Below are 16,894 nucleotides of genomic sequence, written 5' to 3' on the forward strand. Positions count from 1 at the left end.
ACCAATCTGTTTTTCCTCTCGTAGTTTGTTGCCTCTTGAACTCGGAGGCGTCGAAGGGTCATCGATCGGGGTAGATTCAGAGTCCAGACTCGGTAATAAACCGTCTCTCCTGGAGAATACACTGTCGCAGGAAAACCCCGGAGCCAGCGGAGGGTCATCGGATGGCAGTGTTGGCCACACGTCATGGCCGGCAGCTCCAGACATCACCAGGGAAACCAGGAACAGCCTCAGGGACAATGGGCTGGGAGACTGGTCAGTAACAGCACTTTAAGGCGGTGTGTTGCTGTCACCTGCATGCAGTCAGAATTCAGCTTTTTTGACAGGATTTTGAGGTGAATCTGTAAATTTGCAGAGTTTGCTTGAATTCTCTGCAGAATCCTCCTACACATCAGTGTCACATGTTTCTGTCAGGTTTCCATGGTGAATCAGTCTATCATATCAGCAACTTTGAAAAACCTGAAGAAATGACTTATTTTGGCTTTAAAGCTGAAGCAGTGCTCAGTTTGTTAATTAGTTTAATTTTTTGTGTTATAGCTCGAGAGAGGAGTCCAGCGAGCGCCGTTTGAGCTCCCCCTACCACCGGCGCTCCTACCTCCTCACACAGAACGACAGTCAGGATGTTGGTGCTGACCAGAGGTAACACCCACCGACTATTTAAACGAGCACAGTCATTTATTAAACGGTTAAGTTTTACTCACCTGTCATTAGATGATTACAGAGGCCTTCTTTGAACCTTTGACCTTTCTGTGTTGGTACTCAGTGATCCTGATGATGAGATTGCCAGTCTGGCTTCATCTTCTGGGAACTGTGGCTCTCGCTCCTCTCACAGGATACCAGTGAAAGACTGGAAGAGCTCCCCGCGAAGCTCGCCGAAACTAAAGAGGAAAGTAAAGAAAGATGACTGGTATGTTCTGAGTTCAGTGCTGTGCACAGAGGTAGAGGGCCTTTCAGATCACAACTGGCACAAAACCTCAAGTGATTTATTATCTGGTTGATTATTTCTTTCATCGATCCTTCCTGGCTATAAATCTTATATTGTTGGAAAACCTGCTTATTTCTCTTTGGTGCTACAGATGTAAAGAAATGGATTTATGAGCAGCAGAGTTGGGAATTTTTGAATTATTTAATTCATAATAATTATTATTATTATTTAGTATTTTTGAATTGAATTGAATTAAAGTTTCAGCCATGAAAAACCACAAAAATGTAGAATAATCACTTGATGTCTTAAAATAACCATTTATTTAAGTTTAATTTGGTGTTTGATGTTATGTTTATTTCTTCATATTTTGGTCTTTTTTCTCATATCAGTTTTTATAGACTGCCGCAGTGACGCTGATTGTCTTAAATGTTCTTTTTCCAGTGATTCTTCTCAGCCCCGCCACATGGACCCTGCTCAGGTAAGATACCAACAAGAATGGATGCATCTCTGCAGAAACTTTGTAGCTTTAAGAAAAGAATTGCTTTTTAAACAGACCAAACATCAATATTCCTGAAATATCCAGTAGGATGTTTATGACTCCCTGCTCAATAATCCGTCTACTTAGGATGGTTTTAAAAAGATGAGATTTTTTGCTGTTATTTTTTCCAAATAATAATATAAGGCAGTATATATGTTGCCGTTTATTGCTGTTTTATGTAACAGGACGATAAAAGAGTAAATGTGCATAAAGAGAAAATAAATGTTCTTTCTCATCTAGCTACACTTTTTAAAAAATAAACAGAACTATGTAGGCTGTGTGTTAATACATGGCGTTAGGAATATTAGAATAAAAGGCCACTTGGCTGTTTAAGGATAAGTTTTTTTGCATGAATGTTGCTAAGCACTGTTGAGCTGGTGTCCCGTCCTGTGCTGAAGGCAAACAGATCATCAAAGTCAAGCAGGACTTCAGTGTGCAGAAACACAATAGATGTGAAAACAGCTGTTGACTGGGACGGTCTCAGCGTTAAATATGGAGGGATTAAAGGATCAAGTTCTAGTGCAGCAGCTGCGTCTCTAAGTGGGCCAAGAAATGTTAGTGAAGGAAATGAGATCCTATCAGGTTCTAATAGGTTTGTCATTTTGATTCTGAATGGAATAAAGGATCTGTTCAAGATGTCATTTAGCATATTGTTTATTATTGACTCTCTGGGGCAGCAAGATAAACCAATTAAAAACGGGTCAACTTTGAGCTCAGGAGTTTCACTGGTTGTGACGTTTGAAATGAAATTCCCACTATAAGGTCATCTCCTGCAGATCTATCTATTCAGACATGTTTTAACCTTATAAACACGTTGTACCATTAATTCAGCACCAGTAGTCCTGCTTACTTACTGTTCCTTTCATAGAATTGGTTTCTTTCTGTTTTGGGAACTCGGATTACATAAAATCAGTCAGGACAAATAACCTTTTACAATTAGCATCAGATTTCTAAATAGTGTTGAAGTTTCTTCTTACATTTGATTAAAGTCATAGCTGAACATTTGAAGAGTTTCAAGTTCAATGTTTCCTGATGGTCTCTGTTTTTATCTAAACTCTTTTTGAGTCCCCTCAGTGTGGACTGTCACAGATTTAACAGTCATCTTCATGTTGGCTTTGGTGTCTTTTGCCTTAACTATTTGGTTTTTGCCGGCAGTTTAACGCAGATGCTCAGGATGAGCTGTTGATGCTGCTGCGCACCCAGCATAGAGATTTAACCGAACTGTGGTCACTGGTGGAGACCATGCCGGGTACCATTATGGCTCAGATGCAGCACGTGCTGATGAGGCACCAGGAGCAGGAACGTATCCTTCATTCTGTCTTTTCTCATGCACTCAGTCCTTCTGTTGCTTGCTCCTCCTCTAATATGATATGCTGCTATTAGGAAATGAATCGGATCCAAATGGAGCAACAGCTTTGTCTGTTGTTGAACCTTGACCTTTCATGACCTCAGAGCGCAGACTGGACCGAGTTCTGGTAGAGAGTCAGAACCACCAGCAGCAGCTTCAGGAACAGCTCACCCAGCAGTTGAGCCACACCCTCAGTTCAGCGCTGACAAACAGAATGGACAAGGTTCTACGAGACGAGCTGAAGAAAACTGTCCCTCAAAGTAATCACACGCACACACACACCACAAATTACTAACTTTTTGTATAGTTCATTTAAACTCCAGTACAATATGATTTCTTCTTGTTTATGAGCGTTTAGGGTTGAAGGATCTGCATCTTGTTCTTGAAGATTTCCTTTAAACTCCAGGAGATTCCAGAGAAACCTTCCAAACAGATGTTTTTCTTTCCACATGAGGGCGACATTGAGTCAGTTTAATTGTCTGCCATTAGCAGAGGAGAATGATCAGAGGCAAACCAATGAATACAGCCTTGCTTTGAAAAGACTGGGGTTAGATCAGTTAGTTATATATGATGATAACTGATTAAAATGAAATTCGATTTTTTTAAATGTTTCCGAGTAAATGTTAAAGGCTAACGTCCAATAAAAATGAAACCTGCCTATTCACTGCTGTTGAAATGAAACAGATTTCATTCTTACGGACCATCCAGGGCTTTGGCTTTTCTAGTTTTCGCATTTATGGCCCTCAGGTTTAGTTCTGTTTTGTCAGGCTTTGAACCGCTGTGGTGAGTTTGGGAAAATATTTGCTTTAAAAGGTAAAATGATGATTCATGCTGCGTCTTGGAAAGCTCAATGTTCACGTTTTCTGGATGATTAGTCCTGAACATCTAAAACTGACCCAAAGCTTCTTCTCTGAGTACTTAAAAAATCTTGTTAGATGAAAAATGAAATCAATTGACTTCACTATATAATTGTCAGAAGAATTGTGATTCATGATCACAATAAACTAATTTATTATGTTTGCACTCATTAAAATATAACAGGATAGTTGGGTTGTTACTCTTTGATGCTGTTGGTAGCAGTATCAATAAATATCAGTAAAGTTACAAAGTTGAATAAATATAATTGTTGTGCCGTTTTGTGGTACAGCTGCTCTACCTAATTAGTGTACTGAGGCAGCATTTGTTTGAGTCTTTCCAGAAAAAACTGGAACTTTAATGCTTTTATCATTATCTCAATAAATAACACAAAACAGCTGAATAAAAGTTTAGTCCATATAGCGCAACCCTAGATAAAACACAGTTGTTATTTTTTCAGTTTTTCAAGAGGTCGATGAGATGTTTTCTGGGCTGATTTGCATATTTCTTACTAGAACCTGTTCATCTTTAGGTCACAGAACCGGTTTCCTTCCTGAACAGTGTGATAGTGCATAGTTTAAACAGATAAATGTGGCACCTTCCCCATTAACGTGGCTGATTTTATTTGATGTTTTCCATGATGATGTCACACAAGGAGTCAGTATTTTTCAGGTGTTAAAACACATCCACAAGTTTGCCTCTATTTAACTCAAACATTGTGAATTAATCTATCATTATTATCATTAACCTAATAATCTTACTGTATGTAAACTTCTGAATTTATTAGAAAGTTACGAAACCTTCTTTGAAAATGATCTTGTTTAATATTCTGGTGCTTAACAAATCCATAAAACCTTTATAATCCTATCCGACATAAAACAAGTAAAAATGTTGCAAATGTGTAAATATTTGGTTGAACCTGGAGCGATCCCTTCTGATCAGCCAACACCTTGAGATCCGACCGAATAAGCTGAGGAGAGCAGGGTCTGGGTGTTCCTCCAGAACCTGATCTCCATAACCACCGTCGGCGTACGGACGCTTTAATCTTGTAACAGATAAACTGCATCCAGGAGGAATCTAAAATAAATGCATGTGGCCTTCGTTGAGCTGCTTTTTGAGCTTTTGTTTTGTCACTTTGAGATGTTCAGTCGAAGTGCAGAGCAAGCTGTGCATTAATAAATGATTGTTATTTAATGCTTGACATAATTCTGAGCATAAGTAAAATTAAATATAGCAAAGACTGCTGAGGTGTGCTGATGTCGGACTAAAACGCTGCAATCTCTGGAGGAATGATTCCATGCCTCGCCTCGCCTCTTCTGGCCTCGCATTCAAAGAAGAGGTCTTTCCTTTTTCTCTTCACTCCGGTGTCACTAGGCTAATTATAGAGTTAATCTTGCTAATCTTTCTCCCTGGTTTCATTTTTTTTTTTTTTTCAGCAATTTCTAAGAGTCTGGAACCAGTGACGGGGCAGCTGAACAGCACAATTTCAGCTAAACTGGCCGCAGTGGAGGTCACCTTGAAAGACAACGTCGTCAAGGTGGTCAAATCCAAGGTAGGTTTCAGGTGCTACTGGTTTTCCCCCTTTGTCATTTCTTATTATTTCATTCTAATTAGTTCACCCTTTGCATCAGAACACCACAGACGCCATCGGTCGAGCTGCAGCCGAGGCCATGCAGGGGCCCATCCAGACTGCGTACAAAGACACCTTCCAGAGCACCGTGCTGCCTGTCTTTGAAAGAGGCTGCCAGTCCATGTTTCAGCAAATCAACGACAGCTTCAAACAGGGCACACATGAATGTAAGCCAGCAAACATCCACTTGGACCACTCGCAGTTTGAAGGACATTATTATGTGTAAAATGCTCTGTAAAGGCATCATTTTGACTTGTAAATCTATTTGGCGGTGTTGGGAGAACTCGTAAGTCGCCCAGGCTTCCTTCAGAGTTTGGAAGAGTCTGGAATTTGATCGAAATGTTTTCCAGATCTACATAAGGATGGAATAAGAAAATACACCTTGGAAAATGTTTGTCTATCTGTCCTTCCAACCCGTCCATCCAGTCTAGGTTTTGCATGCTTTCTGCACAAATTGGTTTTAATTAATGGTTGGAAAATGTGGCTTAAAAAGGACCGGGAGGGCGCGGCGCTGGTGCCGTAGGGGTTAAGCACGTGACCCATGTATAGAGGCTACAGTCCTGGAAGTGGCTGTCTGAGGTTCGAGTCCCGGAGACCTTTGCCGAATGTCTTCCCCCTCTCTCTGCCACTATTTCCTGTCTGCCTACTGTCGGAAAAATAGAAAAAAATAAAGGCCTCTAGTGCTGCTGCTGCAACAAAAAGGACCAGGGTGTCAGGAAATTTAAAGGTGGAAAAGAAAGATTTTCTATATCAACAATGTGCAGAAACCTGTTGTTCATCTTGATCGGGGTTCTCTTTGTATTGTGTTGAGTTCAGGGTCTATATTGAAGTTCTTTGCGCTTTCCTCTTGCGTGCTGTGATCATTCTGCTTGTCTAAGCACACACAAACCAGGTTTTCTGTAAAGGTTGGTGTAGATTGGAGCCCTGAAGATGCAGAGTGATCTCAGGATAAGTGTCCATGTGTCCGCAGAGCAGAAAACCTCCTCAGTTTTACAGTAAAGGTTTGCTTTTTCTGTCAGTATCTTTGGGGTTGTTTCCTCGTGTTTAGAGAAGTTTAGATTTTCTTTCCATTCTGATCTCTGTAGACATCTTGCAGCTTTAAACTCTTGCTAGAAAGGAAGAAGACAAGGTGACACAAGATCCTGTGATGGAATAACATAAGATGCTACTTTCAAACCGAGTGAAGCGCTGAAGTTTAATACATACAGATGGAAGATGCGCACAATGAGGCTGCTTCTCTCCCATTTACATTTAATCCATGATCAGATTCAGGGTGTAATGATTAAATATTGACTGAAACTGCAGCATTAGCATCTGCACTGCTGCATCATACAGGACCTGCCGCAACTATCACTTATTTAATCATATGATGGCAATTATTTCACATAAATGTGATCAGTTTGCATATTGATCCTCATCTAACTGTTTAAAGCAGCTTTGGGAAACATCCTGTTTAACACATCATCTCTTTTCATCGATTAAATATTCATTATGTGATTCAGAAGCTTATGAGAGCAGATTGTCTTTCAGGAGTTGTTCAGGGAAGTCTGTTTCTGTGGGTAGTGGTTAGTAGTCAGTGTCTTAACGGCAGTGGACAGAGGTTTCTTGTTTTTTCTTTCTTTTTGTTAGTAACTTAAAAACTTAAATAAAACTTAGGGTCCCCATCTAAAGGTAAATCAATCTTTTAGATGATGAAGTAAGATATAAAGTCTGTATAACCTTATTTCCACATTTATTTATCATTTCTCCATATTTATCCAGACTTGGAACAGGATGAAATCAAATTCTAGACCACACCTGAATTTCCTGAGCATTTCTGCTCAGGGGCTTGAATCACTCCAGTATTAATCTTAAACATGATTTAGAATTGAATCTTTGCATCTATTTTACCTTTTCAAAGTATTCTTGTGTACTTTGTTTATTAGAAACACCATAATAATTATACAATGTTACCAATAAACTTAATTTACAGCAGGATGTAAAGAACCTTTGAGGAACCTGGATAAAAACTACAAGAACCGATGTGTTCAGTTCCTGGTTCTCCTCAGGATCCACAAAGCTAGGATGATCTGAGGACAGCTGAGCCAGTTTTAATTAGCAGAAACCTGAGATTTTCCCACTCGTGATAATTGTTTTTATGGCAATCAGTCTAACTAAACATTCTCAACTAAAATGTTGCAGTTATAACATTCTAGTTTTACTGCAGGTGTTAAACTGCTAGAAAGGTTAATAATAACTGGACATGTTTATTCAATTAAAAGCTGAAAAACTTCAAAAGTTAACATCAAGCCAGTCCACTCTTCTGCTGAACCTTCTCACTCAGTGGTACCATGAAAATCTGCTCCTCTGGTTCGAGTGAGAGAAGGTTAAGTTGTCTTTATTGTGACCCGGGTTTCTGCAGACATCCAGCAGCTGGAGACTCACATGAAGAACAGAAAGCAGAGAGAACAGGACACGCGGGACCCCATGATCGGCCAGCTACAGCAGATGATGGACAGCTTCCAGAGCTCCACCGATCAGCTGGCCAGCAGCATCTCGGCGACCGTCCGGGCCGAGGTCCAGCACCAGATGCAGATGGTGGTGGGAAAGTATGTACCTGGGCCGTCCCTCATCGATTGTTCTATTAGCCAAGGATGAAACTGAGGCTCCGCTGAAAAATGTTATCTTTAAACTGCAGCTCCAGCTTTTAAAAACACTCCTTTAGTTGACTGATGTCGCTGATTAGAAAGAATCGACCGGTGCGCTTCATTTGAAACATCAGGTATGTAAATCAGCAGCTCCAGGTGTACGGCCATAAACGGGACCTACTGAGCTGATGTGTAATGACCTGGAGAGTAAAAACAAGCAAAGCTTCATCCTGAGGATAATGTAAGAGTTGAATTCGATCAGGTCTCTTGTTCCCCGTGCAATTAATTTCCCAGCCTCAGGAGTTTATAGATTGAGGGGTGGAGCAGAGGAGAAGTAGACAGCTAGCTTATACTCCCAACGTCTAGGAAATGAATTGACAACTTCACTCTTCAGTGATTTAAGAGACCGTTCAGCAAATAAACCTTCCTGAATCTTTTCTTTTACTGACATTACTCTGGAAATTTTTCAACCTTAAGGATAACTTTCTGTTCTTCTCCTCTCCAGTCTGCAGGAGTCTATTCTCAGCCATGTGCAGCGGATCGTCAAAGGGGAGGTGAGCCTGGCCATGAAGGAGCAGCAGGCGGTCGTAACCTCCAGCATCATGCAGGCGATGAGGTCAGCAGCCGGAACGCCCGTCCCCACGGCGCACCTGGACTACCAGACACAGCAGGCCAACATCCTGCAGTTCCTCCAGCAGGGCCAGCTCAATCAGGCCTTCCAGCAGGTAACGCAGCCTCAGCCCGGTGCCCAGCGCTCACTCTGCCTTCCTGTTCTGACTCACTGACTGCAGTCATACTCTGATAGGCGTGTACACTGAGGAGCCGCCTGGTCTAAACAGCACAACAGCCTTTAAAGTACAATTTACTCACAGACTCAGCAGGGACAAAGTAAAGCTGCAGGTATTCATTATGCTCCCCCCCCCTCATGTTGCTTTGTGCCTGAAACCCATTTAACTGTAAACTTAGTTTTGACCTCTTACGGCTCTTCTGAAATCTGTTCACAGCTCATATGTTTTTAGACCCCTGACTTTCCTGTCATGTTCTGCAGCTGGAAAACATCCTTTGTGTAAATGTTTAATGTCATAACTCATGCTTGGTGTCAGAGCTGGTTCTAGAACGCAGCTACCAACTGGTTCGGTTCACTTCATCTTTATATCACTTAAAACATACATGTTTTAAGTGATATAAAGATGTGGTTAAATTACAGTTAAATTGTTCCTAAAATAAATTTCCTTTATTTATCATGGCTCTTTCAGTTTCGGAAATTCTGGAAAATTATAACATGTGATTTCATATAAAAAATAATAGAATATGGGAAAAAAAACACACAGACTTAATTTCTCATGCTGTTAGCTAGATCTTAAAAAAAGATACTTTAAAACTTCTAAATGACTTGTTTCATCTTTTAATGAGGTTGCAACTTGAATTGTTAGAAACCGTCTGGAAATGGGTCAATATCAATTTGTCTTTGTGTCAAATACTGAAAAATCAGCTTTTTTCCATTCATTGAATGCACCAACACTAAGATATTCCACCAATAATGGGTCTGTGAACACATCAGCCCGCAGACTGTACTTTGATTCACTTTTCTGAGGCTTACTGAAGAGTCGGGTAAAGGTTAAGGTCATTCTGTAATGCCTACATGGCGGTGATCTTGTAGTCTGAATTCTGAACTACCAGAGATCCTGCGGGACATGTTTATAGTGCTTATAATAAAAGACTGAAATCAGTCAAAATCTGAATTGGCAGGTCAGCCCTCGAATAAATGCTGTAAACCAGTACCAGTACAGACCCAGAAAAAGCTTGATGGCTGCATCTCTAAACACATGAAGGTACTAACGTGATAAAATAATGTAGTAGATTACACTACAATGTAGTATAACCGTCAGAATTGTGTTGTTCCATGGTTTCTGGAACTCATATTTTAAGCTTTTTATTTAAAAAAATGACAAACTCCAGTAATTTGAGTCTAAAAAAGAATCTTGTCATTTCAGACTGGAAAATGTGTAGTAAACTTGATTTATATCAACAGATGTGATCTGAAGGCACAAACAGGTCAAGTTCATGTCCAGTTATGAAGAAATCAAACCATTCCATTACAATCCAGTCATTTAGCCACATTCAGAACCAATTACATACAGTCCAACTCAGTCATAAATATTCACTCAGATTCAGTTCCTCAGATAATGCCAACCAGTGAAGCCCAGCTTAAAGCGCAGTCGGTGACTTTGCTGCAATCCTTATGCTGGTCAAGCGTGCGGTGACAGTGGAAAGAAACAACTGCCTCTGTTGTGCAGAGAGGCATTTTAATTACCACAGATACTTGTGTTTGCCTCGTTATCCCTGCCGTCAGATGAAAAGGCAGGATAAGTGATAATTGTACTTTTCGGTTTATGTGGAACTAGACATGGGCTAGTATCGGACTCCAATTCTCTCTCATAATAATATAACTGGATCTTGGTACTGATACAGCAATTAAAACCATGAATTTATAACAAGATCTTATTGCTTTCATTTAAACAACTGTTCCTCATGGTAGCTAGAATAGTACAATCCGTTGATAATTACTGTTACAATGTTTACCTATAATAATTACTACTTTTGATTTTTATAAATAGACTCAAGCAAAAACATGGAACAAATTTAGCAGTAGTTTTATCTGCTTATTGTGCAGAATATCCCGTTTTCTAAAGTAGCACAAATGTAAGAAGCTAATGTCAGCTGATTAATTCATTGGGTTATCAGCTCGGTAGCTAGCCTGCAGTCTGCTGTTTAACAGACATGCTGCTTGTAGTTTACTAACTGTAGTTTTAAAACTGTGTTATCTGAATAACAGCGATGGATGGTGCTACACTTAGTTTCCACAACAGTGTCCTGGGTTTATTTTTGATCGGAAATATTTCTTCAAATTTCAGAACTGATGGTTTAGGGTCTGTATTTCAGCCAGCTGACCACCAATGTGCAGCACCAGATGGGAAGGGGCATGGCTGCATTACTCTGCAGTATGTATGCTCCATGCTGCTGAAGTCAACTCTGGTCACTCCGCTTTCTCTGGCCTCTGAACCAGAGGACTTTAAATACCTTGGTACCAGTACCCGGGCCAAGCTCATGTCTGTCTCAACCTGAGCAGACAAACTACAGAGTTCTAAACGTCGTCTAAAAATCGCTTTTTAATGTGTTGTTCTCCATAGGCCCGCCTGTGGCTCTTGACTAGAACAGTTCTCAGGCCCGGTGTTGCAGTTGCAGTGGTTTTTCGGTTCTGGACCTGGTGGAAGCAGAGGAACACTATACTGGGGGAAAAAAACCAAAGCTTTTCACACTTTAGGTGGTGTGGGAGATGGAGTTGTGAAGCCGCCATGGCAGATTCAAAGGAAAATAACTGGGCTGAACTGGTGTGCAGGATTAATCTTCACGTGATCATCTCCTTTGAAACATTGCTGTTGACTTAACATCGGTGGAAGAGCTTATCCAGATCCTTGTTACTTGCCGTTCAAACACATTGAGCGCCTCAAACAGGCCTAACTGTTGTGTGTAAATATTTGTCCTGCTTATTGTTAAGGCCGTTAAGTCCTCCTGCCGGCCGGTCGCACAGAACTGCGTCATCACTGCATCAAACCCAGATCAGCTTCAGTCCTGTCCACATGTGACATTAGAGCAGGAAGGAGGAGTCTTAGCCAAAAAAAGAGTTGGTGTGACAGGAAGCAAAGTCCCTGCATTACTAATGAAGACAAAACACTCTTGATGTCATGTGCTAATCCTTTCATATTTAAACATAATGATGAATTTTGACAGATTTCTGTAAGGAATCAGAATTAAGTCCCCGCTGTCTGTCTCCTCCTGCAGGCTCTGTCAGCGACTGATCTGAACCTGGTTCTGTATGTTTGTGAGACCATCGACTCGCAGCAGGTGTTTGGGCAGACCCCGTGCCCTCTGAGCCAGCCTGTTCTGCTCTCACTCATCCAGCAGCTTTCCTCCAACCTCGCCACCCGCTCTGAGCTCAAGATCAGGTGAGAAAACCACCCTTCCTGCAACGCAGTCATGGTTTAGGTAATGAAGTATTTCGACAGTTATTCCTTGATTTTAAAAATGGTTCTGCTGTTCTAAGGAGAAACGGTGACTCTTAACAAAGAGAGAATAAGTGAATAAAAATAATGGTGGAATGATATGATCCAGTCTTTCATTTGAGGACTTGAAATGATGTGTGCCAGAATTATTGTTACATAGAGTGACAGATCTTTGAACTCATGATCATCCAGAGTCCTGGTTCTGATGCCATCTGCTCCTCAGCTCAGCGCCCAGGTTTTCTATGGGATTTAGGTGTAAGGACTGAGGTGTTCATGGAGAAAGGTTGATTTTGTGTCTGGCGAACCACCTCAGTGTTAATTCAGCCATACGTATCCTGTCACGAGCAGAACCATGATCCATAAATTTAGTTTTTTTGTTTTAACCTCTCAGTTCCTCGTTTAATTTTTGTACAGTAGGTTGTGAGCTCCTCACCCTATCTCCCTTAGAGATAGGGTGAGGAGCTCGGCCATCCGGGAGGGGCTCGGAGTAGAGCCACTGCTCCTCCACATTGAGAGGAGCCAGTTGAGGTGGCTCGGGCATCTATACCGAATGCCTCCTGGACGCCTTCCTCGGGAGGTGTTCCAGACACGTCCCACCGGGAGGAGGCCCAGGGGACGGCCCGGCCCAGGACACGCTGGAGGGACTATGTCTCTCGACTGGCCTGGGAACGCCTTGGGCTCCCGCTGGAGGAGGTGTCTGGAGAGAGGGATGTGTGGGCGTCTCTGCTGAGTCTGCTGCCCCCGCGACCCGGTCCTGGATAAGCGGAAGACGACGAACGAACGAACGAAGGTTGTGAATAATCTAAGTAAATTTGAAGGAAATATTTGATGTATTTCACGGAGTTGCGGTTCCACCCCTCTAAATGGTAGAACCCAGCCACCAACTGATATGTATGGGTCTCTTTGGTTTGTGTGAGGATTAGAGTATAAATGTAAAGCTATGATTGCTCTACAGAATCTCTGAACAAATGATTACACCAGGACTAAGATGTCATTATTTCATGTTCCTTTTTAGCCATAAGCTTTGACATTTGTTGCACACCACAAACTAAAATTTAAACCAGTATTCCACTCTGATGTATACAATAAATGTTTTTCTTATTGTAACATGTTCTCTCTTTAGATTTTTTGCAGAATGCCTTAAATTTGTGGTATTATCGTCCTGCTGGCTTATAATTTCAGCCACTAGTGGTTTGAAGGTCATCGGTTTTAGTCAGAAACCTGTGAGCTGCAGAAGCAGAAATGTCTTCATTACAGGTTTTGAAGCACATCCTGCACCTTCTATCCCACTCACACTGGTGCCTGTGCTGCACTCCATCAGCAATAAAGCCCAGCCTTTGACTAAATTATTTCCCCCACATCTAATCTCCACTGTATGACTATTATTCATAGTCTCCTGTGGGCGAACCGGCGTTAAAGTGCTGACCCCATCACGCGGTTCTGTCTGCTGCACTGCTGTCCGGGGAGCTCACACGGTCCCACTGATAGCATCAGTTTTTAGATGCTCTCTGCTGCTCTGTTCTTGCTTTGTCCTTGTTCTTCTCTGGTTTATTGTGTCCTATAAAAAGCTTTCTGTTCAGTGGACTTTTCCTTGTATTTCCTTGCATCTTGTCTGCACCCCAGAAATCCTCCTTTCCTCTCTGATTTGCTTCGCTGCGCCGTTTCTGTTCAGATTCTTCAGAGTGGACGCTGTAGCTGTTAATTTGGCTCTCTGGAGTTGCTCTAAAGAAAGGCAGCAGGGTGTGCCTCAGTTTGAGCCTTTTTTTTTTCGTTAACAGAATTTATTAGAGGTAAACCTAAATTACCAACAGTTTTTAACATAATTATTCCTTAATTTAGTTGCAGATTTGAGTTTTAATCATGCTGGAAAGCCTTCCATGCTTAGAGAGATAGAAATCATGTAATAAAGCGCTCAGCATGTGATAGTAAATCATAATCTGCAGATAAAGGCGCTGTTTGATTAGAAAGATCTCATAAAAGGTGTGAGGGGGTTCTTGGGACATCTGAGAGCGTCGTTATCCACAGAAACGGTGATCTTAGCTGGGTCATTATCTGGCTGCGAGGGAACACGCTGTTGTAAAAACGGATAGGAGAATAATATGAAGCGAGGAAGCCGAGCAGCAGTTAAACCTGATTCTGTGTGTGTTTTAAAGGTTTGGACCGAACACGGCTACGAGCAGATGAGTTATTAACTGGCGGAAGGACAGTTCAGTGTCTGTGCAGCGACATTAAAAGCCTCTTTAAAAGCGTGTGTTGGCTCTGCTGCAGGGGATTTAATAGACCTGTGATGGTGACCTGGCAGGAAACCAGCAGGCACGCTGGGAACGTTTCATTTACATTGTGCTGTCCCACCAGATGTCCGACCCCAACGATTAATTAAGAAGTTAAATGTTGGGCAGCGGAGCGTTGGAGGACTACTACTGGGTTCTCTGCTGTCTTTATAACAGATGTGGGAGGGGACATGTTTTCACAGGTTCAAAAGGGAAACCCAAACATCCCACTTCCCAGCGACTCTCTGCAGCTTGGGCTGCTTCATTGTTGGTGCATTTTCACACCTGTAGTTGGTTTGCTTTGGTCTGAATCAGTTCATGAGTTTCAGAGCTCCTAACCTTTTCTGGTGGTTTGGTTTCTTTCCACATAAAGAAAAACTCCAAGCAAACCAGAACCCATGGCTATAAACCATGCGGGAACGTTCAGTCTGTTCATTAATCGGATGTGTCCGGGGCAGGAGAACCAACAATAAATACAGGAAGTTCAGCTGAGTCACGGTAAAGTCTGGAAAAAATGGGATTTTCTTCTAGAATTTTCTAGGTGTGGATGAAAACTTGTTTGGTTTTCCAGGCTCTTCCTTCTAATATTGCTCAGTGTATGCAGTTGGTTTTACATTGTCCAGTCAAAGTCATTTTCTATCAGACATGTAAAACATTAGTTCTGTTCAGGTAAAAATCATCAGTGGCGTAAACAGTAAGGCGTGCTTTACCTTTGATTTGCTACGCCTTGATTTTAACATCAGAACTTTGGCTCTGACTTACTGGCTGAAAGCCGCTCATCCCAATATTAACAAAATGGGGCCATTTTCTTTGGTCTCAGTTTGAAATGGACTTGTGGTTCCTAAAGCTGTTGTGTTGTGGATGAGTTTTATTCCCCCACCAGAATAAGTTTGCCGGATATCACAAACGGGGTTTTACAGAATCTGCATCAGTGAAGGTTTCTGTTCAAGCAGGTAAATGTTCATATTTTCTATACTGATATTTGTCTCTTTTTGATCCATTGAAGCTACCTGGAAGATGCATTGATGAACTTGGATCACAGTGACCCCCTGACTAGAGACCACATGTCCTTGGTGCTGGCCCAGGTCCGACCGAAGCTCATCACCTTCCTGCAGCAGGACCCCCACAGCCCACTCACCAAGAGGGCGCGCCGCCTGCTGATGATGCTGCAGGGACTCGTCAACCACTAGTCCCCCCCCCCCCAAACAAATGTTTTGTTTGTTGTTGTTTTTTTATGGCAGAAGCTTCAGGGAACGCATCGTTCTGCTTCTGAGACAAAACTCCACCTCCATCTCCGTCGGCTCCCTGCCGCATCGCCTCCTGATCTTTGATTGAAGAATGAAGATTTTTTTTTCCTTTCTGCTGTGCGATAATAATCAGGACAGAAGGATTTTTTACGTTCACTGTTGACATTTTTGTCGTCTCTGACGCTGTGAACCATCAGAAGACCAGTTGAATCCTCCCTTTCAGTTTCTCGTCATGTATCCAAACCCCCACCTTCAGCCAGACGTGTCGGGATGCAGACGGAGTACCGTCCGAGGCGCAGCCTGAAGAAAATGTCGCCTTAACAGCAAACAGCTGGCCTTTTCTTTGTTGTTTTTCCGACGGGGAATTCACCGGGTCATTCTGCTCTCAGTTCAGTTATTTCTCAAGCCAATCAGGACAACCCACAAGTATGAGAGATCCCAAAGACATTGTATGTTTCCTCTCGGTTATTTCTTAATGGGTTGGAGGTGACATTCCTGCCCCACCGAGTCTTTGACCAGAGAATCTGCTCATGTTCATGAAGATAGTTTTCCTGTTTTCAGGATTTGTCCTACAGAGAAGGTAGAAGGTGAGAGAGAATAGGGTCCAACGTGATAAATAGCTGAAAAAGAAGCGGTTTTGATATGATGAAGCAGAGTAATTCTTAGTTTAAGGCCACCGTCCACCACTTGTTTTCTTCACTATGTTAGCCCCATTTTTATAAAGAGCATTTAGCAATTGTAAACCATTTAAATTTGCTTTAAATTTTCTCAGAGTAGCTTAATAAACAAACGTGATTAATACTGACATTATTTTACCAGGATGTTTGTGAACTTAATGTGCAGTTACTCCTCTTAGGCTCTAGGAGGCAGCACTCAGTCAGACCCTGTTTTTCTACATGTTTAGGTTTAGGTTTTGAAATCGTTCCCATTTTATTGCTTTCTGCCCTTAGGTTGTGAATGCACATTGTTTAAATAGTGGAGCTCATTCACACAAAGGTTAAATGTTCAACTTACAGGGTAGATTTACGTTGTTGCTGGTTGTAAAATAAAAAAAATATTAATCTCTGTGTGTTTAGGATCTGTTGGACTTGTCTAGAAAGTGCCTTACTGTATTTTATCTGTTTCTGACAACATGTAAGGTTAAACTGTCACCCACAGAGGAGAACCTGCATGTTCTGTTGAGATGCAGATTTGAGCGCTGGTTTCAGGCTTGGAGAAAAAGAGAAACACTTTTTTTTTTTTTTTTTTTGACTACTAGCAGTTTGGCCTCATCTGCTGCTGTCCTGACGCTAAGTTTTCTTGCTCTCTCTGTTGTTTGTTTCCTCTGGTTCTGTTCTGCTGTTTATAGCTTGTTTTACGCTCAAACATTTTGGAATAAAGGAAAATAAACAGG

The 16,894-nt window shown here is 41.7% G+C and overlaps 1 protein-coding gene across 3 annotated transcripts in view; it reads left to right on the forward strand.

Moving 5' to 3' along the window:
• The window catches only part of edc4 (enhancer of mRNA decapping 4), a 31,636-nt gene extending 14,742 nt beyond the window's left edge, over positions 1 to 16,894 (forward strand). For all 3 annotated transcript variants that reach the window (XM_047346611.1, XM_047346602.1, XM_047346593.1), the window contains exons 19-30: positions 25 to 252; positions 535 to 636; positions 761 to 904; positions 1,364 to 1,400; positions 2,616 to 2,763; positions 2,913 to 3,068; positions 5,100 to 5,215; positions 5,295 to 5,460; positions 7,695 to 7,881; positions 8,426 to 8,645; positions 11,764 to 11,927; positions 15,261 to 16,894. In XM_047346611.1, coding sequence (XP_047202567.1) covers positions 25 to 252; positions 535 to 636; positions 761 to 904; positions 1,364 to 1,400; positions 2,616 to 2,763; positions 2,913 to 3,068; positions 5,100 to 5,215; positions 5,295 to 5,460; positions 7,695 to 7,881; positions 8,426 to 8,645; positions 11,764 to 11,927; positions 15,261 to 15,444 — 1,852 coding nt within the window. In that variant the 3' untranslated portion in view covers positions 15,445 to 16,894. The remainder of the gene's footprint in view (positions 1 to 24; positions 253 to 534; positions 637 to 760; positions 905 to 1,363; positions 1,401 to 2,615; positions 2,764 to 2,912; positions 3,069 to 5,099; positions 5,216 to 5,294; positions 5,461 to 7,694; positions 7,882 to 8,425; positions 8,646 to 11,763; positions 11,928 to 15,260) is intronic.

The sequence above is a fragment of the Girardinichthys multiradiatus genome, chromosome 2, assembly GCF_021462225.1.
Source record: "Girardinichthys multiradiatus isolate DD_20200921_A chromosome 2, DD_fGirMul_XY1, whole genome shotgun sequence".
Classification (NCBI taxonomy): Eukaryota; Metazoa; Chordata; class Actinopteri; order Cyprinodontiformes; family Goodeidae; genus Girardinichthys; species Girardinichthys multiradiatus.